Source organism: Calypte anna, chromosome 9 (assembly GCF_003957555.1).
Source record: "Calypte anna isolate BGI_N300 chromosome 9, bCalAnn1_v1.p, whole genome shotgun sequence".
NCBI lineage: Eukaryota > Metazoa > Chordata > Aves > Apodiformes > Trochilidae > Calypte > Calypte anna.
In genome coordinates this window covers 8,743,852-8,769,688 of record NC_044255.1, presented here as the reverse complement: position 1 = coordinate 8,769,688, position 25,837 = coordinate 8,743,852, and the positions used below count along the sequence as shown (strand labels likewise).

Below are 25,837 nucleotides of genomic sequence, written 5' to 3'. Positions count from 1 at the left end.
AATTATTTGGGTTGGAAGGGACCTTAAAGATCATCAAGATCCAACCCCCCCTGCATGGGCAGGGACACCTCTCACCAGCTCAGGCCTCATCCATCATCATCTCTGACATGGGTGGTTATTTGAGCTCCCCATCTCGGGGTCTGATGGTGGCAGGGGACAGCATTTCCAGTGCTGACACCCTGGGTACATTTGCCAATGCATGTACTGTAAACAGTCAGTTTATGCTAAAGTGTGGGACTAAAGTGGTGGTTACTCAAAATCGTTGTCTTCTGAGGGATGAGAGTTCCAAAGAGGAGCCTGCCAGTCCTGATGCAGCACCTGAGGAACCCAGCTCAGATGAGCTGTCTCAGATGGGTAACAGAAATACGACAAAAGTGATGGGAAAAAGAGACAAGTGAGGTTTAGCTCCAGGCAATAAACTGTTCCTTCTTTTTGTGCTGAGAAGAAAGGCAAGGCCCTCTTGATTTCATTACCTCGTTTTACCTCTGATTCTCAAATGTCTTTTGCAATAGGTAAAAGCCTTCTGTTCATCCTGCATATATTTCACTGTTGGACCCATTCCTTCACACCGCTGGCAGAACTTAGGAGAAAATATTTTGACAGAGTTTAGGATTAATGGTAGAGGTGAGAAAGGAACTGGAGGGAAAACAGTGTTTAAAATGGTTTTCTTTTGCCAGTGCATCAGAAAAATAACCCACTTCCCTGGAGCCTGCAGCTTCCAGACGCCACAGAAGTTTTTTTGGTGCCTTTTCACAATGTTTATCTTCTTCAAAAAAACAAAGTCCAGCTATTACCAAATGGAAGCACAGCACAGCACATGTCCTGTGAGACCGTGATTGCTGAGTGGCATGAGGATGGAGAGAGCTCAGGGTGCTTGTGAAAAAAACCACGTGTTGCTGGGTGTGCTCCTCTGCCTGCACCACGCAGGCAGCACCCACAAGGAGCTGCAGCCAGCCAGCAGGCAGAGTTAAGGATTAACCCAAGAATTAGCAAAGTCAAAAAGCTTAGTATGTACAGCATGGACCAAAGAAGGAGCCACGTTCAGCCAAGTTCAGCTTCTCACCGGATCGTTACCAGGGGCAAAAAAACAGAGCCTGTGCTTAATGAGGTGTTTCTGGTCCTCCCCATGTTCCCTTCCCTTCACCTACATTAGAAGAATTTGCAAAGAAAACATGAGGCAAAGCTACCACACAGCTTCTTGCCCAGCAGCCATCCCTGTTCTCCTTTCCCCTCACCTCTCTCACCCCTTTACAAACTCCCCACCACCTTCATCTTTTCAATTTGCCATCTTCCTGCTCCAGTTCCAGACTTCCTTTTTTTCCCCTCTCGTGGGTGAGGAGGGATGCTGGGCTGCAGTACTGGGGAGAGCCAGGGGGACGTGGGAGAATAGGGATGGGCAGGAATGTCGGGCCCTGTGAAACCAAGTGCTGGCCCTGCCCAGATCCTTGTCAGACTTGCAGTGACACCTACGCTCTGTGCTGCCTTTTGACATTCTTTGCAAAAGCTGAATGAACAGGCACACAGTCATTCCCTTCGTTTCAACACGTGTGGTCCAATTGCATTTGTGCCTCTGATTAGTCATTCCCCAGGGCAAGCTATATTTAAAAGAAGGTAGAATGGAAGGTGCTCCACCTTTTTAAGAAGCAGCTTTACTTGTATAACTGAAGACCGGTCTTAAATTTTTTGGCTGGCAGCTTCCTCCTTTCACCACACCTACAGTTCCTGGCAGAAAACGAGAGCAAACTGTTGACAGCAGACATGTCAAAGAAACTCTGGGATCCTCAAAGTCTTTCACCTGTGGAAGCTTCATGTGGAAGTCCATATGCTGAGGTTGTGCGTCGTGTTTGTCTGCCTTTTGCACGGGGTGAAAACAGGTAAGAGATCAGTTGTGTGTCTTTATGTTTTAGTCAAATGTAATGCTCTCTCTGCTTTGCAGAAACATGAATAGATGTCCTCTGTGTTACAGTTGCTGCTTAGGGTTTTTCACTGGCATTATTTACTTTGGCAAAGCAAAATATCCTGGTCACATGGGTATAGTCAGCTTTTAGAGTTCCTAATGTTAAACCAGAAGTACTTTTTTAGTATCTTTTCCTCACTCTGCAAACATTTCTCTTACATAAGTACTACCTGTTGACACTGAAAATGTCACTCCAAATCTTCAGAGAAGAATGATTTCTTTTCAGAAGTGTCTTATATGACATTCACAAAGGATGAATTACTATTTATGAACAATAAACTTCATCTGATAACCTCCCAGCCCTATCAAGAATCAACCTGTGGAACAATAAACAAATGTACTGCCTCGTGTTAGCATACACATGGGAGCAAGTCAAGTTACACCCCTTGGGTTTGCAGGCAAAGCAAACGGGATTTAAAAACAGCCAAAACACAGTATCCTTATAAATCTGAACTTGTGTTTCATTAGGGTCTCCGGAGTAATCTTGGGGTTGTGTTTAGGTTATGTTCATTAAATACTCTACAGGAAACGTAATCATAATACGTGGGAAAAGTGACTTGTGTGAACAGGCACCAAGGAAACCCAGTGAGATACTGGATTATAGATATGGAATATACAGATAATGGAAGAGTATTCCAGAGGCAGAGGGAAATGTCCTCTGCGGAGAAATCCTTCTGGTGACAAGGGATGGAAATCTCCACTGGTGCTACTGAGATATGCTCTGTGGTAGTGAAGCCTGCTGAAAACTGAAGACTCATTACTGATGCACAAGACCAGTCAGTTGAAATAGACTCTAAAAAGCCCAGGCAAGAAGGTGACAGTGTTTTGAGCATCAAGGTGTTGAGCAGCCCCCTTTGCAGGCTCCCGAAGACAACAGCTCGGTCAATACAAACCTGATCAAGTGACCGCTGACATGAAAAATCTCTAAGAGCTTCACAAGTGGAGAAACTGGTTTAAAAAGTCAGCTGCTATTCCATTTGTAGAATCATAAAATCATCATGGTTGGAAAGGACCTTTAAGATCATCAGTCCTACGCCACCTTAACTACTAAATCATCTCCCAAAGTGCCATATCTGCCAATTTTTTTAATCCTCGCAGGGACGGTGACTCCACCACCTCCCTGGGCAACCAGTAACAATGAAGTTGGTGAAGCATTTTTTCCCAATATCCATGCAGACAGCCTCCATATCACCACCCTGCAACGTCACTATTGCAAACTATGCCTGCCCACAGGATGAACACCCAGGACAGGAGGAAGAAAAAGCCTTCAAGCATTGTGTCTGAGAAAGGAACAAGGGGAAGGCAGGCCTTGAGTAGCACTCACTTAAGCAAATACCACAGAGTCTGCCTGGAACCAGGCTCATGGCTGCAACACTACCACCTGGATGTAACTTCAGAGGTACAACTTCAGAACCAAACTATTCTGAAGATGCTCCTTTGGCTGCAGTCACACCTCAGAGGCTGATCTCCCCCACAGCAAGGTGGGTCAACCAGACTGCTGTCCCCCCTGCTACAGCTGTGGAGATGTGGGAGCATCTTGCCCTGGGAACTGCTACTTGCTTTCCTATTTCACAGCTCAGAAAAATGAGCAGAGGGGGAAAAGTGAATTGGCTGGGGCTGTTCAGTGAGCTAATGGCCAAGACAGGGCTGGGAGCAAGTTAATGAGACCCTGGGTTAATTGCTGCATTCACCTACCTTTCCTGGAGGGAAGTGTTCTGTTGGACACAGGTTAAGCACAGTGCCAGGGTGTGAGTTTCTACCTCACTTATTTGCTTGCAGAATTGATCTCAAATAATCCTCACATGTTGCCCAAGGAAACTGTGGCTGCTTCCTCCCTGGCAGTGTTCAAGGCTAGGCTGGATGGGGCTTGGAACAACCTGGTCCAGTGGGAGATGTCCCTGCCCATGGGACTAGATGAGTCCTTCCAAACTGTGATTCTATGATAAGCCTCTTGCTCTATCAGATAAATCCTGTTGGCATTTCAAAGACACTTTCAGCTGTTTGGGTAGGATTGATGGTGCTTCCCAGAATGAAAAGCAAAAGCTTTTCAACTGGATGTCCTCCTGTGTCAGATCCTACAACACATGGGGGGGATGAGGCTGGGATCTGCAGCAGCCTGCCAGAAGAGAAGCTGTCAGACCTTCCCCACAATTAGCACTGCTCTGATTTTCTTAATCAAAACAGACCAAATTGCAATAGACTTGGTGCAGATATAACAAGGCTTTTAAAACAATTCCTCTGTTAGGTATTAGCAAATGGCCATCAGCTCTTCAAAAGCTCTTTCTCAACAGAAGGTCAGGGTTGTTCTGGTGGCAAACACAGTGCTCCCCAGGCAATCTCAGCACAGCACAGGAGGTATAGAAACAAATTGAGCAATCAGTGTGATCTTGCATCATACAGAAGGGATTCTTGCCAGGCATGTCTGCCTGTATTACTACAGCTTCAGTGGTGGTAAAGATGATTAACAGTGCTCTATAATAATCAAAGAATCACAGTCTGGGCTGGGTTGGAAGGAACCTTAAAGCTCATCCAGTTCCAACCCCCTGCATGGGCAGGGACACCTCCCACCAGCCCAGGTTGCTCCAAGCGCCATCCAACCTGACCTGAGACACTGCCAGGGATGGGGCAGCCACAGCTTCTCTGGGCAATCTGTGCCAGTGTCTCACCACCCTCATGGTAAAGAATTTCTTCCTAATGTCCAACTTAAATATCCCCTCTTCAAGTTTTAATCATTTCCCCTTGTCCTCTCACCACACACCTGTGCAAAAAGCTTTCTTGCAGGCCCCCTTCAGATAATACTGTCTTAGTAATAACTAAAACAATTTCTAGTTATTAGGAAAAAATTACTGTATTTCTGCACATTGTGGAAGCACCTAAAGGACAGGTGTTAAGTATCACTGGGTGTGCTGGTGAGTATCAGCAAAAAATGGTAACTTTTCTCTGCTAGTGACTTTGAGAGGTCCAGTGTCTGAGGAGAACTCTTGCTGCTGTTTCTCTGGAGCATCTCGGCACTGTAATGATGCAGTAAGAGTCAGCTGGTAAGAAAACAGCCACCCAGGTCACTTTTATGCTTGTCAGCAGGGCTCAGAGTCACTCTGCCCCTGGGAGCCCTGACTGAAGCACCCCAGAAGCAGAGCATCTTCAATTCCAAGGCGAGCCGTGCCAAATGATGTTGACTGGGCCCTGCTGAGGGCTCATTTTACACTGCTCCTCTTCCACTACTCATATTTTACCACAGGCTTTATGCAGGAAGGACTCCCTGGATTTCAAATATTAAATTTTATTTCCAAATTTATGGTAGCAATTTAAAATATCCAGTTGGACTTAACTGCAGCATCTTTTTAGCCTATTAACTTTTACTTCTGAAGCTCCTGGGGCTTCTACAAAGCAATTAGCAGAACTATGGCAACTGAGCAGATTATTTTATCTGCTGGACATAGCAGTGGTATCACTCTCATGCTGCTGAATACCATAGGAGGAGAAAAAGGAAAGTTCCTCATAGAAACAGAGGAAACCATCATATAGAAATGAAAACACATGGATTGTTGGAGGTTTACTAGTGCATGATTAACTTACAGCTGCAGGTTTCGTAAACCCTCCTGCCTCCAGCACAGGCCTCTAAGCAGCAAAGATCAGGAGGATTCCTCTAAGCAACTGTAGCCTGAAGTTATTGCAGCCCAGGGCGTACGTGTGAGAGGGATGCTCTGTCCCACAAGGTCCTTCAATAAGATTATGGGGATCTGGGAAAAAGGACTGCAAGCCAGCCTGAGGCTACAAAACCTGGGAGGGCTTCCATAAGCAGTGTCTCTCTGGAGACAATTATTCCATCCCTGCCATTGCTCCACTAGAGATTGTATTGGACTATGAGGGCTCAGCCTGTGCTGTGCTGGCCAAGCAAGGAACAAAGTCAGGCTTGCAACTGGCAGAGAGCATCTCGTGAAGCAGCATTTACATAAATCTCAGTTTGTCTTGTGTGTGTAAAGCACTGCCAGAAATAAATCCCATGTAGTCAAAACCATCCCACAGTTGGGAATTGCAGGCTGCATCTGCAAAGCCAAACGACACGCTGCGCAGCAACATGATCCTCTGCAGCTTCTCAGCTCCAGGCTGGAGTCACAAACCAACCACAAGGAACTCTCTTTACCCCAGAAGCAGAGCATCAGCTGTGCTCTCAATCCAAAACACCACCCATCCAAGCTGTCAGTCTCCAACGCTTCCCTCACGCCAGTGGAGAGAATCCCTGCCCAGCTCCCAGCTCCTAGTGGAAGCAGGACTGAGCTCTTCAGGGAATCACAGAGGCTGGAAGGTCACCCAGTCCAACCCCCCTGTCAGAGCAGGGTCACCCGGGGCAGGACACACAGGAACATATCCAGATGGGTTTGGAAAGTCTCCAGAGAAGAAGACTCCACAACCTCTCTGGGCAGCCTGGGCCAGGGCTCTCTCACCCTCACAGTGAAAAATCATTTTCCTATGTTTACATGGAACCTCCTTATGCTCCAACTTGCATCCATTACCCCCTGTCCTGTCACTGGACATCACTGAGAAGATCCTGGCTCCATCCTTCTGACACTCACCCTGTACATATTTATAAACATTAATGAGGTCACCCCTCAGTCTCCTCCAAGCTGCAGAGCCCCAGCTCCCACAGCCTTTCCTCACCAGGAGATGTTCCACTCCCTTCATCATCTTGATGGCTCTGCACAGACTCTTCCAAGCAGTTCCTGATCCTTCTGGAACTGAGGGACCCAGAACTGGACACAGTATTCCAGATGTGGCCTCACCAGGGCAGAATAGAGGGGGGGGGGGGAGAAACTCTTTCAAGGAAAGGAGGTGCAGACATATGTTCCTGTGCCTGTGCAGGGCTGGCTGTAGAAAAGCTGGATGGAAGGGTGTTGGTGCTAACCCACAGGTGCTCTTTTCAGCTCCTGGGGAGACATGTCCAGGCTTCACAGTGCTCGGCTTTGGCAGCGCCTTGACAGGGACAGACCTGAAGGTGAAGCTGCTGCTCTACACCAGGCAGAACCCAAACTGTGCTGAAGAGCTCGATTCAGCAGCCTCCAAGTATCTAGATGTCACCAAGAAAACCACCTTCATCATCCACGGGTACCGATTCACAGGCTCTGCCCCGGTCTGGATCTCTGACCTGGTGCACCTCCTGCTTTCTGTAGAAGACATGAACATCATCCTTGTGGACTGGAACCGGGGAGCCACAACTCTCATCTACAGCAATGCTTCCAGAAACTGCAAGAAAGTTGCTGAGATTCTGAAGAAACTTATTGATGAAATGTTGGTAAGTTGACTGACTGCACTCTGATATAGTCATGAATGCACTGTGTGGGGAGGGCACAGGGGAACTGCTCAAACACAGCAGGAAAAGAAACTCCTGGCAAGGAATGCATCCATTTTTGGAAGTGCAGCTATACCACAGTGCCAAATTCTACCCTGGGACTTGGTAGGATGGTTGCCAGCCCAAACCAGGAAAATGGTATTTTGTTGCAATGCTCAATTTACACTCAAAGTCCCCCACATTCCTGGATACAAAGCTCCACAGGTATGTTTTCCCATACGTAGAAACTACATTTCCATTTTCTGGATGTCCAAATTCAACTTACGGGGATCAGCTACAGCTCACAGCTCCTCTAAGCAGTCACAGCAGTGCAGTCAGGGGTGAGACGGGGTGGTCAGGATGGCTGTGCCCACTAAGGCCTTGCAGGACCCACATGTGGACAACTGCAGTTGTACTCATGTGAACACAGGTTCCTCTCCACCCCTGTAGTCACTGCCCCGGGGAAAAACAACCATTCCTCACCCGTTGTCCTCACAGCACCCCCAGACCTGGGCCATCAACACAAGTGCTGGTTGTACAGCAGGAATATTCACAGCGCAGCACACCAAGGGCAAGCGTGGGAAAAGTAGGGTGATGAATTTACATTCCCCCTCCTCATAACTTTTTTTTTATTGTTTTGTGTTTTTTAATGCATTTCACATGCCTGAAATCTGCCATCACAAGTCCTTTTAAACCTCAGGTTTATGGAGCATCCCTTGACTCCTTGCACATGATAGGAGTGAGCCTGGGAGCACACATCTCCGGCTTCGTGGGGCAGATGTTTGGTGGGAGGCTGGGGAGGATCACAGGTAAGCCCCTTTCCTCCTGCCAGTCCCTCCACTTCAGGGACAGCCATTCCCCACAAGGGGCACAGCCATCAGCCATGGTTTTGTGTCACAGGCCTCGACCCAGCTGGCCCCTTGTACAGGGGACAGCCGCCCAGCGAGAGGCTGGATCCCACGGACGCGCAGTTTGTTGACATCATTCATTCAGACACCAACAGTATGTGGAATTTCTCTCCTTCCCCACATCAAGCAAACCACTCAGGGACTGGTGGGCAGTGCAGGGAAGGAGGGACTCTGGTAGGCAGCAGTGCTGGGGACTGGCCCAGGAGGAGAGCAGATCACGTCCCCAGCTCTGTAGCTCGATGTGTGATGCTTCCAGTCTTCATCCCACCTCCTGTGGGCTAAACCTTCCTCTGCCCTCTCCTGCCCAAATCTTCCCTTTCCTTTCCTGATCAATGCATGTCTTCCTGGCTGCTAGCCAGGACAGAAGTGTGATGGAACCCTCCCTGCTTTCACCAACATCTGACCCCCAGCACTCCGCCTTCCCACCTTGCTGCTCTCTCTTGCCTCTTCTCTCCCCCCTCCCAAGAGCTTGAGCTTCAGCATCACAGCAATACCCAGTGTGTCCCTCATCCCTTTTCCCCTCCTGCAGGCAGTGACACAAAAAAAACAAATTTTGTCCAGTCACACACACAAAATTATTCTAGGTATGGGCTAAAATGAAGTCACAGCCATTTTGCCTGCTGCCAAAACAGATGAGGGGCAGAAACATTCCTGCACAGACAGGAGTCCTCAGGCAGGATGGGTTTTTGTTTCCTTCTTCTGCATTTTATGATTTAATATTCTCTCCTTTCACCCCTGATTTTTTTCCTTTGTCAGGACTAGGTTACAGAGAAGCCCTAGGTCACCTGGACTTCTACCCCAACGGTGGCACCAACCAGCCTGGCTGTCCACTGACAATATTTTCTGGTAATTAACTCTGCCTTGAATTGCACAAACACTGGCAAAATGTTTCTTATCAGGAGGACAGAGAAAAGGCACCACATAGACATGAAAATACATGAAAACCACATTCTGGGACAGCCATGAAAGAGATTTCTTCCCAGCACCCATGTGGCACACTGACCTAGCAGGAGTTTAGCTGAGATACAAGCCAGGGGTGATCCTTCCTGCTCCCTATCACAAGTGCAAATGGGATTAATTTTCTGTGAAAAAAAAAAAAATGGGTAGATTTGTGCCTTCATTTGGTGACTATGTATGGTTTCTGGATTTGTTTGTTTGTTTATTTTTAGTTACTTAGAACAAACAAAAAACTCTAAGGGCTAGCAACAGCAAGAACCTGTTCAGGTTCCAAATGAACGTGGGGTAGGCTGGTACCCCAAACCCAATGCACCTTCCTTGGCAGTGACCAGCACTGCAGTCTGGCAGCAGAGCCCTTGTCTTGAAGGCAAGAAAGCTTTTCTGCTTTCCAGCCTAGCAGCTGAACCAGCTTTGTGAAAGCTGGATGAAGAAGATACCTTCATAAAAGGAAAGGCACCAATGTGAACTCAACCCTTAGCACACCCAGGAGAGTTTCCATAGGAAACTATGCTGAAACAAAAAGATCCACCTGAAACATGGCTTCACTCATTTTGCTACTCATGTAACAACTCACGTTATCTCTTTCTAAAGTAAATTTTTAAAGCAAAATGGCAAAGCCACGTGAAAAAAAACAAAACAAACCACAATATTCAGCTGCCAGGCCTGAGCTCAGACAACATGGAGCAGCCTCCTCTGGGACTGCAGCAACAATGCCAAGAAATATGTTTTTAAAAATCAAAAAAAAAGACAAGGAGGAAAGTAAAGCAGGTGTAGGCAGTGCTGGGTGCACACAAAGGGATAGGCTGATGCGCAGAGGCACAGCTCCCCAGCTCAGCCTGATGGGTTCATTGACTGTCCACAGTCAATGTCTTTTTTTTTTTTTTTTTGCTACTGCATTTACAGTGTTTTCCAGCAGCATGAGGACTGCTAACCAAGTCTTTCTCCCCTGTGCCTGCTGAAGGACTGCAGTATTTCAAATGCCACCACCAGAGGTCTGTTTTCCTGTTCATGGCAAGCCTGAAGCAGAGCTGCAACATCACTGCGTACCCCTGCGATTCCTACAGAAACTACAGGAGTGGCAAATGCACCAGCTGTGAGACTTTCTGGCCTATGCCATGCCCCATCCTAGGTAAGGATCCAGGGAATGGAAATACATCCAGAACACAACTGTCTGACAGAGCTGCCCACCCTTACTGTGACTTTGCCTGTGACAAATGTTTTGCTTCAGGACTTGTGCACTGCAGTGCTCTGCAAAAGCACAACAGTTATTCCCACTCAGGTTTTGGGGATGGTCTCTCCCCCACTCCTGCAGAGGTGCAGGCCTCTCCTGCAGGCAAAAGAGGTTAAAGAAATTTCCCTGATCTGCATACAACCACATCATGACCTAGGACAGAAATCCCCATGTAAAGGAGCCAGAACTTGAGAAGCTGAACCAAGACTTGAGATCTTTAATCAAATTCAGCAAATAGAAGTCCATTAGCTGTGGAGTTTGAGCTACAGGGGCACATTCTTGCCAAAACAGAATCTTTTCTAAGACATTTTCAGCACCAACCCTTCCTGACTCTAAAAGAGAGGTGACCAAAGGGTGTTCTGCTGTTTTGTGCCTGACCCAGAGAGATATCCCAGCCCAGCTTCTGGCTGCCATTTCTGAAATACTGGTACCTTGACACTTTCAGAAATGAACTTGCAAAGCCAAGGGGCTTTGCAATTTTCATTCTGCATTGCAAAATTAAATCCTCCTTGACCATGGATACACCGGATGTGGGAAAAGGTTGGTCTTAAAATAATATGCTGAAGTGTAATGAGGCATATTTAGAAACCCAGCTTTAGTCACACAAGTAAAATGAAAAGCACGGGAGCCTGTGCCATGGTTACACCTTGCAGCTGGAAAGCAATATGTTATTTCTTAAATACTTGCATTGCTCTTTTCAGCAATGTAGCTGTTCATATACCTGTGCAGTATACCTCTGCTTCATTTTCAACTGTCATCCATAGGTTATTATGCCCATAGGTGGAAAAGCTCTTTAAAACAACAGAGCCATCCAGTGACCAGTATGTTTTTTGATACAGCGGACAAAGAGCCATTTTGCAGTAAGTGACTAAGACTGCTGAGATGTTTTTTCCTCTGTTCATTGCCTCCTCCAGCAACAGATACCTCCTCCACTCAGCTCCCAGGGCTGGTTAGCTGCTATCAGCATCACAGCATCACATCAGTGTTTTTAGAAACAAAGCTGCTGGATAGAATTGTGTCTGTTGGCAGTTTTGCTATAACATTCCCTACCTCTGAACCTGCCTGGTGCTGTGAAAGCCACCTGCTCACTAGAGATGTGCAACAACAGGCTCACCTTGCTAGGAAACCTGTTGGGAATGTGCCAGTGAAGCCCAGAAGGGCAGCTCCCAAACTGTGTTTCAAAAGAAGACGCAGCAATTGTGCAAGTGAGAGGTGCGTGGGAATGATCATAGAAGGGTGGGGGTTGGAAGGAGATGCTCTGGAGAGCAATGAGAGTCAAAGACATGCTCTGGAGTGAACAGGTGAAAAAAGTAACCCTGGACAGGAGTGACAGGCACAGGGCAAGGAGGACTCAATGAGGAAAGGCTTCACCCTGACGATCTCCAACACCCCAAGCTGCGGGCAGGGACTGCAGCCTGAGCTGGGCAGTGGACAGCAGGTGAATTCAGTGACCCAGAGATCAGACTAAAGAGCAGGCTGTGTGACAGAGGGGAAAGATGCTGAGAACAGAACTGAAGGGGACCCAAGGCAGAGAGCAGAAAGAAAAGGCAACGGGGAAAGGAGTGGTGGTGCTGAAAGTTGTACAGAACCATCCTTCAACCCCTTGCTGTCATGCAGGGACACCTTATAATGCTCCTGCTAGAAACCTCTGCAAAGGAAGATGGGAGGCAAGGAGGAGATAGAAATTTTAGAGTTAAATTGAACAGCTTGTATCAGATGAGCAAGTGGGTGAAAGATGTCCTCCACCTGCAGCTCAGCTCCCAGACGGGCAGGCAGCAGAGGCTAACCACACTCCTTTTTTCTCTCCCCTCAGTTTATCACTACTTTGTAGATATCATTACATGGAACAAAGACACCAGAAGAGGCACCTTCAGCGTGGTATTGGCTGACGACACGGGGAAGAAGGCAGAATCTAAAGTGAATCCGTAAGTCTGGCTGACCTGATGATCTGAAAATGTTAGCAAATCACTTGGCACATCTGGATCTTCAAGGTCTCTTCCAATCTTAACCATTCCATGACTCTATGACCAGGGAGGTGGGTGGCAACTTACCCTCCTCTCACTGTGCTGCTGGTACCTGGCAGCCTCCATGCCACAGGGCTTCCCTGGCCCTGGGGGATTTTCACTCTCCCAGCTGACAGATGAGCCCCTTGGACCTTTCTCAGTTATCTTAAGGACTAAAGTGGATGACCTCAGCCAGCAGCACAGCTGTCCTAGGCTCCCACTAAAAGCAGGAGGAAAAACACATCTCCCCCTCTTTCTTTCCCTTTCATGGGAGTGTTCTGTTCCTGCTCAAGATGCCCAAGAGATCCAAGAAGTAACATCCCCGTCAATTCATTCCACTTGTAGAGGCAAATTAACATTTAGTGTTTATGCCAAACCCCTACTGATCTAAACACACCTCAAGCAAACAAGTCCTGCCAAACCAGTTTCCCCACAGCCTCTCAAGCCCCATCTGCTTGCACTGGAGCAATCTGCACAGCTCCCTGGGGCTGCCAATGGGACCCTCACCCCACTCTGCCACAGCCCCCCCCAGGCAGCATGCTCACCCTGCCACCACCTCTGACAGGTCCAAACACACCCTGGTCTCCTAAATCTCCTCAACAAGAGCAACCATTCTGGGACACTGCCAGTCACACCTGTGCTCCTCACCTTCCCAAGGGAAACCTGAACCTCTGGCTGTACAACCAGCAGCACAAAGAATGTCTTCTGTGGCCACAGGGGCCTTGAGAGCAGTTCTGCTCTCTGCATCAAGCCTGGTGCAGTTCTAATGCATATCTCAAACTGGAACGGGACATTCTTTCCAAAAGGTCAAACCCCAGCCTCACAAGGCTTTCCCTATCGTGAGAAGCTGGATTACTCTCCATTAATTTTGGTCTACACTGAATTGTTTAACAGCTGCTTCTGCTGCATTTGCCAGAAGAGAACTACCAGAACTTGAGGTAGGGGCACCAAGACCCCCAAGGTACAGTCTTCCACTTACAGGAACACCCCAGCCATACAGCACTGTTACAGCCAGATTTTAATCCATAGCACCGTGTCCTGCAAACTTCATGGGTGACTTAGTGCCTAGGTCTGCACAATCAGCCATCTACAAACATCAGTTGAGTCCGGTCCATTTGGGCTCAAAGCAGAATCAGAGTGAGGATTCTGGTTTGGGACCAGAGCAAACAGCTGTGTCCTCACTCCCGTCCCAAATAACCAAGTGGAAAAGAGGGTGAGCAGGTTCACACCTGGAGACCTGCATCCATCCCTACTTCCTGTAAATCAGAAACTAATCAAACTCCCCAGAACTATTCCTAATATTTATACTGCAGCTATTTAAAACTGGTGCTATTCCCTTGGTGACTCTCTGACACCTTGTCTGATTTATCTTTAGAGAAGCTGCAGCCTTTCAGCAGTACAACCAAATCACTTTGCTAATTGGATTCGACCAGGATTTGGAAAACGTAGAAAGAATTTCCTTGACATTTTCCACGGGATCTGTCATTGGCCCAAAATTTAAACTGAGGATTCTCCAAATGAGGTTCCGATCACTTACAAATCCAGAAAGGTAAGCAGAGGTTTACAAACCACTTTTATTGTTGCAAAGTGGACAGAAGTAAATTAATTTTGCAGATTCTTAGCCTGGCTGAGTTATGTCCAAAAGGCTTACATTTATTCCATACTTAATAATTCTCGTACACATATCTTGGGCATAAATTCTGCCTTTGGGGCATGCAGGCAGATCCCATACTTTCTGGAATGCAGAGGTTGTCTGAAAATATGCCACTGGTTGTTCTGACTCTGACATGGTCTGACATTTCAACCTTTGCTCAGAAAAATAACCTTTGAGAAGCTAGCCAGGCCCGAACTCTCGGCTGAAGGTAAATGCAACTCTCAGGGAAACACGGATGTCTAGCACAAATTTGTACTTTATAAACCAGTCAATTTCTATGTCCAGTCAAACAGGGTGAGTTAATTTGCTCCTGAAATTCCAGACTGGGAGCTGCTAGCCACTATGCCCCAAAGCACTGACTGCTGCCCATATCATGAGGTTCCTACCAGGTCATCTACTGATGAGATTTCTTCAGTCACCTTGTTAACTTCTGTCTGCTCTGCCATCCCACCCTTACCTTTCCTTGATTTCTAGGGCACCTTTGGAGGACAGGATCTCTCTGCCTAAGCTCAGCGAGGACAGGGTCTGCAGGGCAGCATGTGGACATCAAGTCACAGCATGCCTTAAATTTGGGTTAAAATAAGGACTGCATTTCACAGAGCAAGTAGGCTGAGGTGAAGAAAAAAAAGAGCAGAGATGTAGATAGTTTCTTTGAAGTTTGTAAAGTTCTTGCTATCCTTGGCATTGGAATAAGGAGAAGATTGTGTACATTCCTTGCAGGAGGGTTAGGCTAGATGACCTTTAGAGGTCCCTTCCCACCCAAATTATACTTTGATTCTACAATTCTGTAAGAGGTAAACTCCTGAGCTTCCCTTTCTCCTGTCTTGCATCTTCACTCACCTCCAGCCCCAGTTCCACATCCAGTCTTTTAAAAAGTATATGCAAATGCCCCAACATTCCATCCGAGTCTGTCCACTCTCCATAGGCTATGCCTGTTTTAACACCACCAAGGAACCTGTCATTGCCACAGGGAGGGATGTTCTGCCTGGTCTCCTTCGCTGTTCCAAAACTACTGCTCACCTGGCCCCAGGGGAAAGCTTACATAGCCCCACTGTTTTTTGGCTGGGTTAGCTCCCAGATAGATGAATGCCTGGTCCCAGCTCTGAATGGTAGCACAATCACAAGTGTCAACACTAAAGACCTGGCAGGAACAAGCAGGTGGGCTGGAGGGACACCCACTTTATTTGGTGGATATGCAGGTGTGCAGTGGCTTAAAGGGAACCAGGAGTTCTGGAGCCAGTACCTCTGTTTGCCTGCAAGGTTTTGTGCACGAGGAAAAACAACAGAATTAAAACAGGCTCAAAGATATCTCTACCCTCGATAAGACTTAAAGCCGACCCTGCTTTAGGTGCTTCAAGTCAGTTGTCTTGAGACCTGTTTTCTGGAAGCCTCCAGCTTCCAGAGAGAACTGACTGAGAGAGACACAAGAAAGGTTCGTGTTCCACTTGGGGCTCAGTCCTGAATATTTTTCCGCAGACCACAGCTGTGCAGATACGACCTGGTTCTGATGGAGAACACCAAAAAAACCTTCAAGCCCATCCCGTGCTGAGGACCCGAACGTGTCATTCCGAATGCTCTCTCTGAAGGTGGATGGGGGTGCCAAACCTTCGCATTCTGGGGGACACTCACCGAGAAGCTCCTCAGCGGCGACACAAGCGGCAGCGGAGATTTATAAGCGGGGGCTGTAAAAGTGATTAAAACTAAAATAACGGTGATGCGGTGTATTTGTGGGCTCGCTGAGCACCGGCAAAGGGTGACGAGGGGAGGATCCGTCCCGGCCCACCGCCCCGCCCCGCGCCTGCGCGTCCCGCCGCGGGGCCGAGCCAAGCCGGGCCGGGTCGGGTCGGGGGCAGTGTTGTCCCCATGCGGGATGTGGCGGCGGCTGGCCGGGCTGGGGCTCGTCTTCACGGCCGCCACGGCCGCCCTCTGGCTGCTGTCGGTGCGGTTAAACGCGGGGCAGGCGCACAGGTGGGTGCGGGGGGTTGTGTGGGTGCGGGGAAGGAGGGGGAAGCCCGGGCGGGCTGGGGCTCCCAGTGTTCTTCCCCCTCTCTCAGGCCGCTGCGGTTCCCGTCGGACCTGGAGGAGTTGCGGGAGTTGGCTGAGGCGCTGCGGGACTACGAGCGGCAGCACCGCGGCGCGGCTCTGGCTCTCTTCTGCGCTGCCTACCTTTACAAGCAGAGCTTCGCCATCCCCGGCTCCAGCCTGCTGGTACCGCCACGGGGACCGAACCGGGCCGGGCCGGGAGGTGGGCGGGTATGAACCCTTCCGAGGGGCTCTTTCCCCACGGACCCGCACCAGGAGTGCCCCGGGCACGGCAAGGTCGATGCCGCGCTGGGCGGGACATCGGGGAGGCCCAAAGCAACCGAGTTGAGGAGACACGGGGCTCTGCGGACATGGGTCCGTGTCACCGCCGGGGCTGAGGGGCTCTGTGTGTGTGTGTGTCCCTGGGGTTGAGGGGACGCAGATCTTTGACCCCCGGAGCTGAGGGAGCACGGGTCTGTGCCACCTCGGGGCTGAAGGGACACGGGGCTGTGTAAATGTCCCCGGGGCTGAGGGGACACGGGGCTGTGCCCCCCGGTGTCTCAGCCACTGCCATCCCCCTGCAGAACGTCCTGGCTGGGGCACTGTTTGGGCCCTGGACCGGACTGGTGCTGTGCTCAGTCTTGACATCGGTGGGAGCCACCCTCTGCTACCTGCTCTCCCACGCCTTTGGAAAGCAGTTCATTGTCCACTACTTCCCCGATAAAGTGGCTGTGCTGCAAAAGAAGGTAAGCAGGCACCCTGCATGCCCCCCTCCCCTGGGGGAGGCTGCTTTTTGGGGAGACTTAGTAAAAAAAAGACCACACAAGGGATGCATAAGGTCAGGGCCTCCCTCCTCTGAGACAATGGGCCCTCCTGAGAGCAAGGTAGTTTGCAAAGGGGTATGTGGAAAATCAGAAATAAGATAATGGATGGATTAGGAAGTCCCTGTGCTCTGGAATTGTCTCCACCCATGCAGTGCCATGTTACAGAGCTGGAAGTGGTTCTGCTGTTCACTTCCCACAGTCTCTCATTCAAGTTAGATCCCATTTTCAGCACTTGCAGGGAAGGGGCTGGCACACAGACGCAGACACACACAGAGACACAGACACACACAGTTGCTGCTTTTCATCAGTTCCAGGCTGATGTTATGTTGCAGCACATTAGAAGAAAACTTGCATTCACTTCAGTATTGTGGCCATTCAGATGTTACTGCTGGCCAAGGAGCAGAAATAACGTGGACTGTTTCTGTTGGCAGGTAGAAGAGAACAGGAGCTGCTTATTTTTCTTCCTGTTGTTCCTGAGGCTGTTCCCCATGACACCAAACTGGTTTCTGAATCTCTCAGCTCCCATTCTAAACATCCCTGTGTCCCAGTTCTTCTTCTCTGTCCTCATCGGTAAGGCCTGAGGAGGCTGTTTGAGGGGGGCAGCATGACCTGGGATAGGATGCTGAGCTGGGGGAGGCAGAGGAGCAGTGTTTTAGCTGTGACTTTCACACTTAATTTTTTGCCTTGGTGCCACCCTTGTAAGTCAGAGTCACTTTGCAAACAGGCATATGCAGCAAAGGTTTGAGTCGCACCCCGTGTGTGCCTTTGGACAGGGACGTGTTTAAGGTAATTTTACATGGAATCTTTTCTCTTTTGCACTTTGATTCTCTCAGGTCTCACCCCATATAATTTCATCTGCGTGCAGACAGGATCCATTCTGTCCCAAATCACCTCCTTGGATGCTATTTTCTCCTGGGACACGCTGCTCAAGCTGCTTGCAATGGCTGTGGCAGCATTGATCCCAGGGACCCTCATCAAGAAGTACAGCACGAGGCATTTGAAGCTGGATGAAGACAAGCACATTCAGTTAGTCAATGGCAAAAAGAGCTTGTGATGCCTCAGGTGCTCCAGATGTTGGGGTCTGCCTTGCAAAAGCTGCAGGTCTCTGTTCCTGTGGGTTGTGTTCTGCATGCTCTGTGCCACTGTGAGCCAAGGAGAATTGCAGATTTTAATCCTTCTTCTCATCTTAGAGGAGATGTAAGGTTCTTTCTTTTAATGAATGTTTAACTGTGCATGTATCTGCACGAGAGTATTATACAGGGGCTTTGTGAACACTTTGGTAATTTGCCTGTTTCCTTTAAAATCAGACTGTCTTATCCAGTGTGCCCCAGGGGGTTGCCAGCCCACTGCAAATGTGTTACTGATGGAAAAGAACAACAGGAGGAAGGCAAATCATAGAATTGCTCAGGCTGGAAAAGACCTTCAAGATCATCGAGTCCAACCTCATCCGAGCCCTGTTACCCTATTTCTGATGACCGAAATCAGAACCCCCTTAAGTCCGCCCAGCTCTTGAAGATGGGAGGGGGTCCCAGCACCTCCCTCCCTGCAGTCTTCTTCTGAGGTCTGTCAGTGGCTGCTACTCCCCACAGAGACTGAAGTCGGGGGGGAGGGAAAGCATGGATGTGCCTGGCTGGCAGTGATTTGTTCCTGAAAAGCACCTTTAAACCTCCATGTTTGCTCTTGTGTAACTAGGTTTCCAAAGAAGCAGGTAGGCTCTGTTTCACTTGCTGAAGACCAGCAGTGCTCCCCAGATGATATTGTGCTCTTGAGTTTTTGGTATTTGCACCTCCTTGCTGTACTTGAGTTGGCCTTCTACTTGGAGGACAAACTCTTTGGCATGGAAGGGGGGAGGTGGGAGGTGGGAGACCCCAGAGCAGCTGGGAAGGTGACAGTGAATGCGTCAGTCATTTAACAGCTGACTTACCAGCAAGGTTCCCAGGATGAGAAGTTACACATTCAGTCCCCCAGCTCACAGGCCAAAAACCACTCACTCAACAAGTGGACACCTGATGCTCTGTGTCAGAGCTTTGTGTGTCTGACCAAGCCTCCACTCTGCCCCTTGGAGCTCCCAGGAGCTCCAGTTAAGCTGGTGTTGCCTCTCTGAACACAAGGTACCAAGGTGCTCACTGACATTGTGTTGGTTATTAAGGGGCTTTGTGTACATAAGAAGTACATAAAGTACATAAGAAACCATTCCAGATAACCAGACCAGCCTGAGAAGCATTGAAGTACACTGGCTTTTTATTCCATGCATTGTTTGCTTTGATAGTCATTCTTGTTTCCATCACTGTACACTGTTCAATACAAAAAAAAAAAAAAAAAAAAAAAAAAAAAAAAAAGGAATCAAAATCAAGTTTGTATCAGGAATCTGCGGAGCAAGGAGGAGGAGAGAGATGAACACTACTGGACAGGGCCAAGATGAAATGGTTACTTAACACGACAGTGGGGAAGGCAACATTCAGCTCTGGGAAAAAACCCTAGGCTAGTGTTCAGGAGCTGGCAGCAGCCATCAGAACTAGATCAGAGGAGCTGGGATGCTGGAAAGGGAACACAGGGTTTGCTCCTGGCCCTGCAAATGCAGTGTTACTGGGAGGAGGAGGAGGAGCAGAGGGGGCTGCCTGACACCTCTCAGTCCCAGAGAGTGTGAGGAACAGCAGCAGAGGTGCCCATAGAGTGGGGTGCAGGGAGCTCCTGCCCACATGCAGTTCTGGGTAGGTCTCAGGAAATCACCTCCAGAACCCCTGGCAGAACCCACAGCAACCGCCCCATGGACCTGGGGCTGCAGGGCCGCCCCTGCCTGCACACGGGTGAGGGTGGGAGGTGTGTGTGGGAGGCTGGGATCACACCTCCAGGGGTGCAGGCAAGGGGGACAGCCCCAGAGGGAGAGTTGAGGGCTGCTGGACAATGCAGTCACCCAGGTGTGTAGAGAAATTAGAGCTAAAGGTGGCAACCGGCGGGCTGAAGAGCTCAGCTCTGCTTTTCCAGGCTGCAGCAGGGGCCAGCGTGTCCCCAGGCAGGGACAAGGAGGAATAAGTACACACCTGGGACAGCTGGCCCAGAAGGGTCCCAAAACCCCACACATCAAAGCTCCTCTGCAGGTCCAGAGGGACCTCAGCACATGGTGGAGGAGCTCTAAGGAGAGCCCACAGCTACAAAACCCCCTCTGGGGATCTTTTTAAGAAGGCCTGAGCCATGGCAGGCTGGAGTCCCTGCAGAGAGGCAGCTCTGGGCTGCCCAAGGAGAGCACTGCTGGCCAGGGGCAGGGCCATGGACAGGGGGTGATAAAGCACTGTCTGTGCTCAGCATCCCACCAAACCTGAGCAGCAGAGTCTCTCTGGGGCACGGGGCCTGGCAGCCACTGCTAGGGGGACATTTGATGGTAGTTCTCAGCCTCTCTTGAGGCAACTGCTTGGTCTTGCTTGTGTGGGTATGTAACGTGCACACAGTTCTTCCACTGCTAAATTCCTGCACCCCAGCCTCCGGAGAAACCATCTGCACCACCTCTGCCATACCAAAACTCCTCTCACACCACAACAGCAAAGCCACCTCTGGCCCTGCCACCTTCTCCTGTCACTGGCCAAGAGACAGAGAACATTTGGGAAGAGGAATGAGGGACGGGAAAAGAGAGGAAACAAGAAACAAGCCAGCAAAGAGCTTCACTCCCCAAGGCATTCTGCTTTCCCCAGAGCTGAACTGCTGCTGCCAGTGGGGTGAGCTGGTCTCTCCCTCTCCAGCAGCCTGTTTGGTCCTACACGGGTGACCTACCCACCAGTGGATCCACTGCTGGCCACCCCTGATCTCACACCTGCTTCCCAGAGCAGTTGCCTTCCTCTCCGCTTGTCCTTTTAGGATGCTCTTATCGAGGGATCTCATGATGGTTACTCACTTTGTGATCAAATCAGAAGCCACTGTCCCCCTGATCACTACTCCCCACCAGCCCAGGGGCTGCCATCTCCCTCTGCAACAGGAGCAAAGCACAGCTTTGACCCCAAGGAATACCAGGGGGCCCAGGGGCTGACTGCATCCATCCCTCTCAGACCAGCCCTGAGAGGTTCTCTGCCCTGGTCTAACAGCATCCTTGGAGATCAGGAGAGGCAGCAGCCACTGAGAGCTGCTGAGACCAGCTCTGTTCCCATCCCCCCAGCCACCGGGGAGAAGGAACGTCACACAAAGAGATTACAGTTGTGCTAGCACTGAAACCAACCTTCTGATCTACAGAAATGAGAATAAATAATAAAATAACATAACTTAAGATCTGTGTGTAGTCCAGCTACAAAAATTTAAAAATATGGGATAATTTAACTCATACAATACTGCTCTCTGCATAAGTAAGACATTTTCCTTCATTTTGCCGTGAGGCTATAAATTACCACAGTTAAATTCAAACCAAATATTTTAACACAAAATGTAAACAAACAAAGCAACAGAAGTACCTGTCCATAGTCCAGTTCCTGCCGTTCATCTCAGGCTGGCATGCACCAGACTGCAGGGCAGCACCCTGCAAGGTGGCCACGTGTGTGGCGTGACAGGGCTACACGTGTGACAGGGCCACACGCATGACAGGGCCACGCCAGCCAGCACGTCAGGAAGGGCAAAGGGAAAGCTTTTGCAGGGGGACATCAACTAAAGCAGGGGGAAGAGGGAAAAGAAACGTGCTCTAGTGTTTTGTTCTCTTTAAATATTGACTTAGAAGAGTAGTGTTTGAAGGGAAGGCACTATGAGTTCTATCAGAAAACATTTTTCCCATCTGCCTGTCACACCCCAGTACTACCCTCACTTCCACCTGCAGAGGTTCAGCCTGAGGGAGAAAGGGAGGCCCCAGGGCACAGCTGAGACACAGCTGTGCCACAGCCACAACCAAGAATCCCCGTGCAACCTGTTTTGCACAAAGCCTGACGTGGAGGGCAGGCAGCTGTCAACGCTTTCGAGAACGTACAGTGAATGAGGAGACAGAGCGGGGCTGATGCTCTCATCCAGGCCAGTGACTCCCAGTCTGCCCCCTCAACACACAGCTCTCTGCTGGTTATATTGGTGCTGTCGTAGGTGAGAGACTGCTTCTCCAAGTCCAGTCCAGGCAGCTCCAGTTTCCTCCCCAGAAGAGAGCTCCAGCTCTGCAGAATGTGCCATCCACCGCTTGCAAGTCCTTGCTTTTCCAACACTGATTTGTTGATTGATTTCTCTGACTGACTGAAACAGACAGGAGGTAAGAGGAGGAAGCAAACTGGGAAATGGCACGCTGTGTCTGAAAGAGGCTTCCCTGCTCAACGCTGCCAGAGTGAAGCAAGGATGATGTTAAGAAGTGCTTTTATACCAACTCTGGAGAGGATGAGGTTAGAATACATTTGCAGGATCTCACAACAAAACGCTGATTAAAAAAAAAAACTAAAAAAGAAACTAAAAATCCTGAAAATAAAACCCATTCTTACATTCCTGGGGATGTCTTGACTCAGAAGACCTTGGTGTCAGCACCTCAATACCAATTTGCTCCAGGAACATGTCCACCTTCTGATTAAAAATGACCCAGCTGGTTATACTGAATATGCTTTGTTCACAGGTTACCCTACGGGAAGGTCTTTTTTTTTTTAATGCTTCCTCATTTGATAAGACTGAGTGGTTTAGTTTTCTTGATCTGTTCTCCAATCTTCAGGGCCATGAGGCCTGGTCCCCTGTGAAAGCAGCAAGAGAATCCTCCATGTTTGTACACAAAGCTGTCCAGGCAGGACTCCCAGGATGTTCTCTGTAATGTGCTTGCTTTCTGAACTTTTTTGTTTTGCTTTTTTTTGCAACAAGTCTGTGTGTCTATAAATACAATCCACTCTTTACAGTAAAAAGTGTTACAATGTCAAAAAAATAAATATCCATGTTACAGTAACTAGATTATTCAATAAAATACATCCCTGCCATTCTTGATTGAAATGCTCAAAGAGAATTAATTTCATTTGGACATTTTCCAGAGATTCAGGTTATTGCAAATCACTCCTGGGGTGGGAAGGAGAAGCATCTTCTCTTCCTCTAAAGTGTGATGAAGGGGAATGAAGTGGAATCTCAGGGAAATCAAAATGCCAGTATCAGGAAGCTTTGGGGGAGATCTGTATTACCAAGTAGCAGAGCTGCAGGGCTTATTGGTCCTGACCGTGGCATCAGAACATTCCCCTTCAGAAGAGTCACAGTCTGATTCTCCAAACTGTGCTGGGTTCTGCAAAACAAAAGGGAAGGAAAAGATCTGAGCAATGTTCCTGCACTGCAGACCAACCACCCCAGCCCAGTCTGTAGCAGCAGACAGGCAAAGGTCACCACCAGCCCAGGAGGAGAGATCAGCAGCACACAGGAGATAGCAAAGACACACAAGTACCCTACCAAAGGTCACTTGTTCCCTTCAATGAGGAGACAGCCAAAAAATTCCTGGTCAGAGCACCAAACACAGATAAGAGTTCTGAGGAGATGGTGCAGCAGGCTTTGCCCTACCCCTCCCAAACACTTGAAAGACAGGCGAAGAAAATCATTCTAGCTCCATCAGCAAAGGCTGAGGCAATCAGTTCTGTTTCACCACCTACTTTATGTGTTTGGGGTTTTTTATCCCACTTAATGCAATTGCAAATCTGATGGCCTCCCAACATCACACCTTGACTCACAAATTACATCCAGTTTGAGCTACTTTCCCCCAGCCAAACTTTCTGGCCAAACATGAGGAAGTTTGCAGGGGTACCTCCAACCCAGCAGCACTTCCTAGGCAGTCATACAACCTTTTGACCCTTCCATAACATCAAAGGTAACATGGTGAGCCCCTGGCCCAGGTTGCCCAGAGAAGCTGTGGCTGCCCCATCCCTGGCAGTGTTCAAGGCCAGGCTGGATGGGGCTGGTGGGAGGTGTCACCACCAGGTGTCCCTGCCCATGCAATAGGGCTGGAACTGATTGATCTTTAAGGTCCCTTCCAACCCAAATCATTCTGTGATTCTAACATTTTTTTTTTCATAAGGAAGAGGGGAACTGCTAAACTCACCTCACAGCTGTGTTCATCTGCACAAAGTTTGCCCAGGGACATCTGAGTCTTGACCCTCCGCACAGCACACTCTTTGTCTGAAAGCCCATCAGACTGGGTGGAGATTTCGATGGGGATCTCTGGAGTCTGGGACAACATGTCCTCCAGCTTCTCAGCCAGCTCATCTTCCAGCTTGGTGGCCAGCTCATCCGGGCTGTTCGAATGATCACTTGTGTTCCCTTCTTCCCCGTCTGACACAGAGAAGTTCTCTGAGCTGAAGGTTGAGTAGGATTGGCAGCTACTGATGCAGCGGTGAGGTCTGCAAACCAGGAGAGGAGCTCAGTGGTCACCTTGTACCACAGTGCAGAGGAAAAACAGCTTCCTGGGGGCTGTGTTTGGCTTTTCTGCTACACCCAGCCTTGACAACCACCCCCACCCCCCCTGGTGCCCATTCCTGTCCTCCTATCCCCGAAAAAGGTTTTACAGCAAGCTTCCAAGAGCCTCTTCCCACCCTCAGAACACATCCCTTGCTGAGTCATAACTGATCCACAAGGCTGGCAGCAAGAGCTCTGCAAAGCATTGGGCTGCCTGTCACATCCTGGTGCTATGGAAATCTACCACCTTCTAAATGATTTAGTTCAAGAGCTGGATCTTGTAATTCACCCATTCTTAATGTGGCCTTGTTTGCTACATGTTCATACTAGCTGATCTGCCCTCGAGCATATTTTTCTCTGACAGTTCTTTTTCCGAAGGAAAGGCTGTGCTGTAAGGTTGGAGCTAATTCAGCAGGGAACATCTGCACCACCTCCTGCTGATCCCAACAGCCAGGCTAGAATGTGAGCTCAAAAAAATCAGCTCACTGTTACTTGAACGTGAAAATCACCTCAGGCCAGGATTGAACACTAATGGTACACAGCTGACTGAACATGCCAGGAGACTCACAACAGGTCATCATGTTGAATTCAGGAGAAGGCAATTTGTCACCCAAGTTAGGAAATCACAAAAGAAGCAACAATCACACATACAAGAACCATCAGAGAACTCATCTAAGCCCAGTGCTCTGTCTCTAGCCCTGGGCAGGAAGAAATAATCTGAGAAACAGGAGAGCAAGGAATTCAGAGAGAGCTGGCTTTCCCCTGGCATATGTACCTGGTTTGTACCATTCAGCAGATCTGACTCCTGTGCTGAAGCTCAGACCCAGATGACAGTGCCTAACAGCCACTGATGGATCTGTACTCCATAAATTTGACACAACTTGCTGATGTTTTGATTTCCACAGCACACCTTGGCAAGCTCCACATCTGGAAATGTTTTGATGGAAAAACCCCTGCCTTTTGCTAATCTTATCCAACCCACCTCCTGGGTTTGTTCACCAGGTGTGCCTAGCAGAAATAGGAGGAATCATTCCTTGACTACTTTCTCCACATAACTGATGATTTCTCCTCCTGCTAGACAAATACTTCTTGTGGATTTTATCTCTTCTTCGGAAAACATCTCTAACCATTGTTGTCACACTTCTCACCTACCTTTTCAAATTTTACCATGGTCTTTAAGGTGGGTCAATGAAGGTGGCAGTTAGGACTCAAGCTGCAAATGTGCTATGTATGCATACAGTGACAGAGCAGCTTTGATTTTCTTCTGAGAAACAGAGACCCCACCTGGAGCACTGTGTCCAGTGCTTGAGTCCCCAACATTAGAAGGACACAGAGCTCCTGGAACTTGTCCAGAGCAGAGCCACTCAAATGCTCAGAGAGCTGAGCACCTCCCTGTGAAGCCAGGATGAGAGATTGGGGTTGCTCATCCTGCAGAAGAGAAGGCTCCCAGGTGACCTGATAGCAACCTTCCAATATCTGAAGGGGCTACAACAAAGCTGGGGTAGGGCTTTTGACATGGGTGTGTAGTGAGAGGACAAGAGGAAAGGGTTTAAAACTTGAAGAGGGGAGATTCAGGTTGGACATTGGGAAAAGATTCTTTCT

General features: G+C 49.0%; 4 protein-coding genes across 12 annotated transcripts in view; 2 read left to right on the top strand and 2 right to left on the bottom strand.

Moving 5' to 3' along the window:
* Positions 1 to 15,722, bottom strand: part of CEP63 (centrosomal protein 63) — a 42,904-nt gene extending 27,182 nt beyond the window's left edge. Inside the window, exon 1 of the mRNA XM_030456448.1 lies at positions 15,666 to 15,722. The gene's annotated coding sequence lies outside the window, so the exon portion shown is untranslated. The remainder of the gene's footprint in view (positions 1 to 15,665) is intronic.
* On the top strand, positions 1,823 to 15,707 carry LIPH (lipase H). The gene is made up of 10 exons (XM_008491014.2): positions 1,823 to 1,874; positions 6,880 to 7,247; positions 7,984 to 8,092; positions 8,184 to 8,285; positions 8,948 to 9,037; positions 10,110 to 10,277; positions 11,144 to 11,239; positions 12,193 to 12,304; positions 13,758 to 13,931; positions 15,513 to 15,707. Exons 1-10 carry the CDS (start codon positions 1,823 to 1,825, stop codon positions 15,583 to 15,585), a joined length of 1,344 nt encoding a protein of 447 aa, XP_008489236.1. The 3' UTR covers positions 15,586 to 15,707.
* A 126-nt stretch (positions 15,723 to 15,848) lies between the features above and the next one.
* TMEM41A (transmembrane protein 41A) lies at positions 15,849 to 19,206 on the top strand. Of its 3 annotated transcripts, XR_003987877.1 has the most exons (6): positions 15,858 to 16,004; positions 16,091 to 16,244; positions 16,643 to 16,804; positions 17,314 to 17,452; positions 17,716 to 18,079; positions 18,190 to 19,206. XR_003987877.1 is itself a non-coding variant. In XM_030455906.1 (5 exons), exons 1-5 carry the CDS (start codon positions 15,907 to 15,909, stop codon positions 17,934 to 17,936), a joined length of 774 nt encoding a protein of 257 aa, XP_030311766.1. In that variant the 5' UTR covers positions 15,849 to 15,906; the 3' UTR covers positions 17,937 to 18,156. The 3 variants fall into 3 exon arrangements, 2 of the variants coding, with proteins under 2 accessions (XP_030311766.1, XP_030311767.1); XM_030455906.1 differs by lacking the exon at positions 18,190 to 19,206 and having other exon boundaries at positions 15,849 to 16,004; positions 17,716 to 18,156; XM_030455907.1 differs by lacking the exons at positions 17,314 to 17,452; positions 18,190 to 19,206 and having other exon boundaries at positions 17,716 to 18,156.
* A 479-nt stretch (positions 19,207 to 19,685) lies between these two features.
* Positions 19,686 to 25,837, bottom strand: part of MAP3K13 (mitogen-activated protein kinase kinase kinase 13) — a 75,781-nt gene continuing 69,629 nt past the window's right edge. For all 7 annotated transcript variants that reach the window (XM_030455899.1, XM_030455902.1, XM_030455901.1 and 4 more), the window contains 2 exons: positions 23,883 to 24,180; positions 19,686 to 23,078 (listed from right to left, as the gene is read on the bottom strand). In XM_030455899.1, the coding sequence (XP_030311759.1) occupies positions 22,977 to 23,078; positions 23,883 to 24,180 (400 nt within the window). In that variant the 3' untranslated portion in view covers positions 19,686 to 22,976. The remainder of the gene's footprint in view (positions 23,079 to 23,882; positions 24,181 to 25,837) is intronic.

Coding starts and splice junctions, on each gene's coding strand:
- LIPH (XM_008491014.2), top strand. CDS start 1,823: ATGCTGAGGTTGTGCGTCGTGTTTGTCTGCCTTTTGCACGGGGTGAAA. Junction 1,875..6,879: donor TTTGCACGGGGTGAAAACAG/GTAAGAGATCAG, acceptor TGCTCTTTTCAG/CTCCTGGGGAGACATGTCCA. Junction 10,278..11,143: donor TATGCCATGCCCCATCCTAG/GTAAGGATCCAG, acceptor TGTCATCCATAG/GTTATTATGCCCATAGGTGG.
- TMEM41A (XM_030455906.1), top strand. CDS start 15,907: ATGTGGCGGCGGCTGGCCGGGCTGGGGCTCGTCTTCACGGCCGCCACG. Junction 16,245..16,642: donor TCCCCGGCTCCAGCCTGCTG/GTACCGCCACGG, acceptor ATCCCCCTGCAG/AACGTCCTGGCTGGGGCACT. Junction 16,805..17,313: donor TGGCTGTGCTGCAAAAGAAG/GTAAGCAGGCAC, acceptor TTCTGTTGGCAG/GTAGAAGAGAACAGGAGCTG.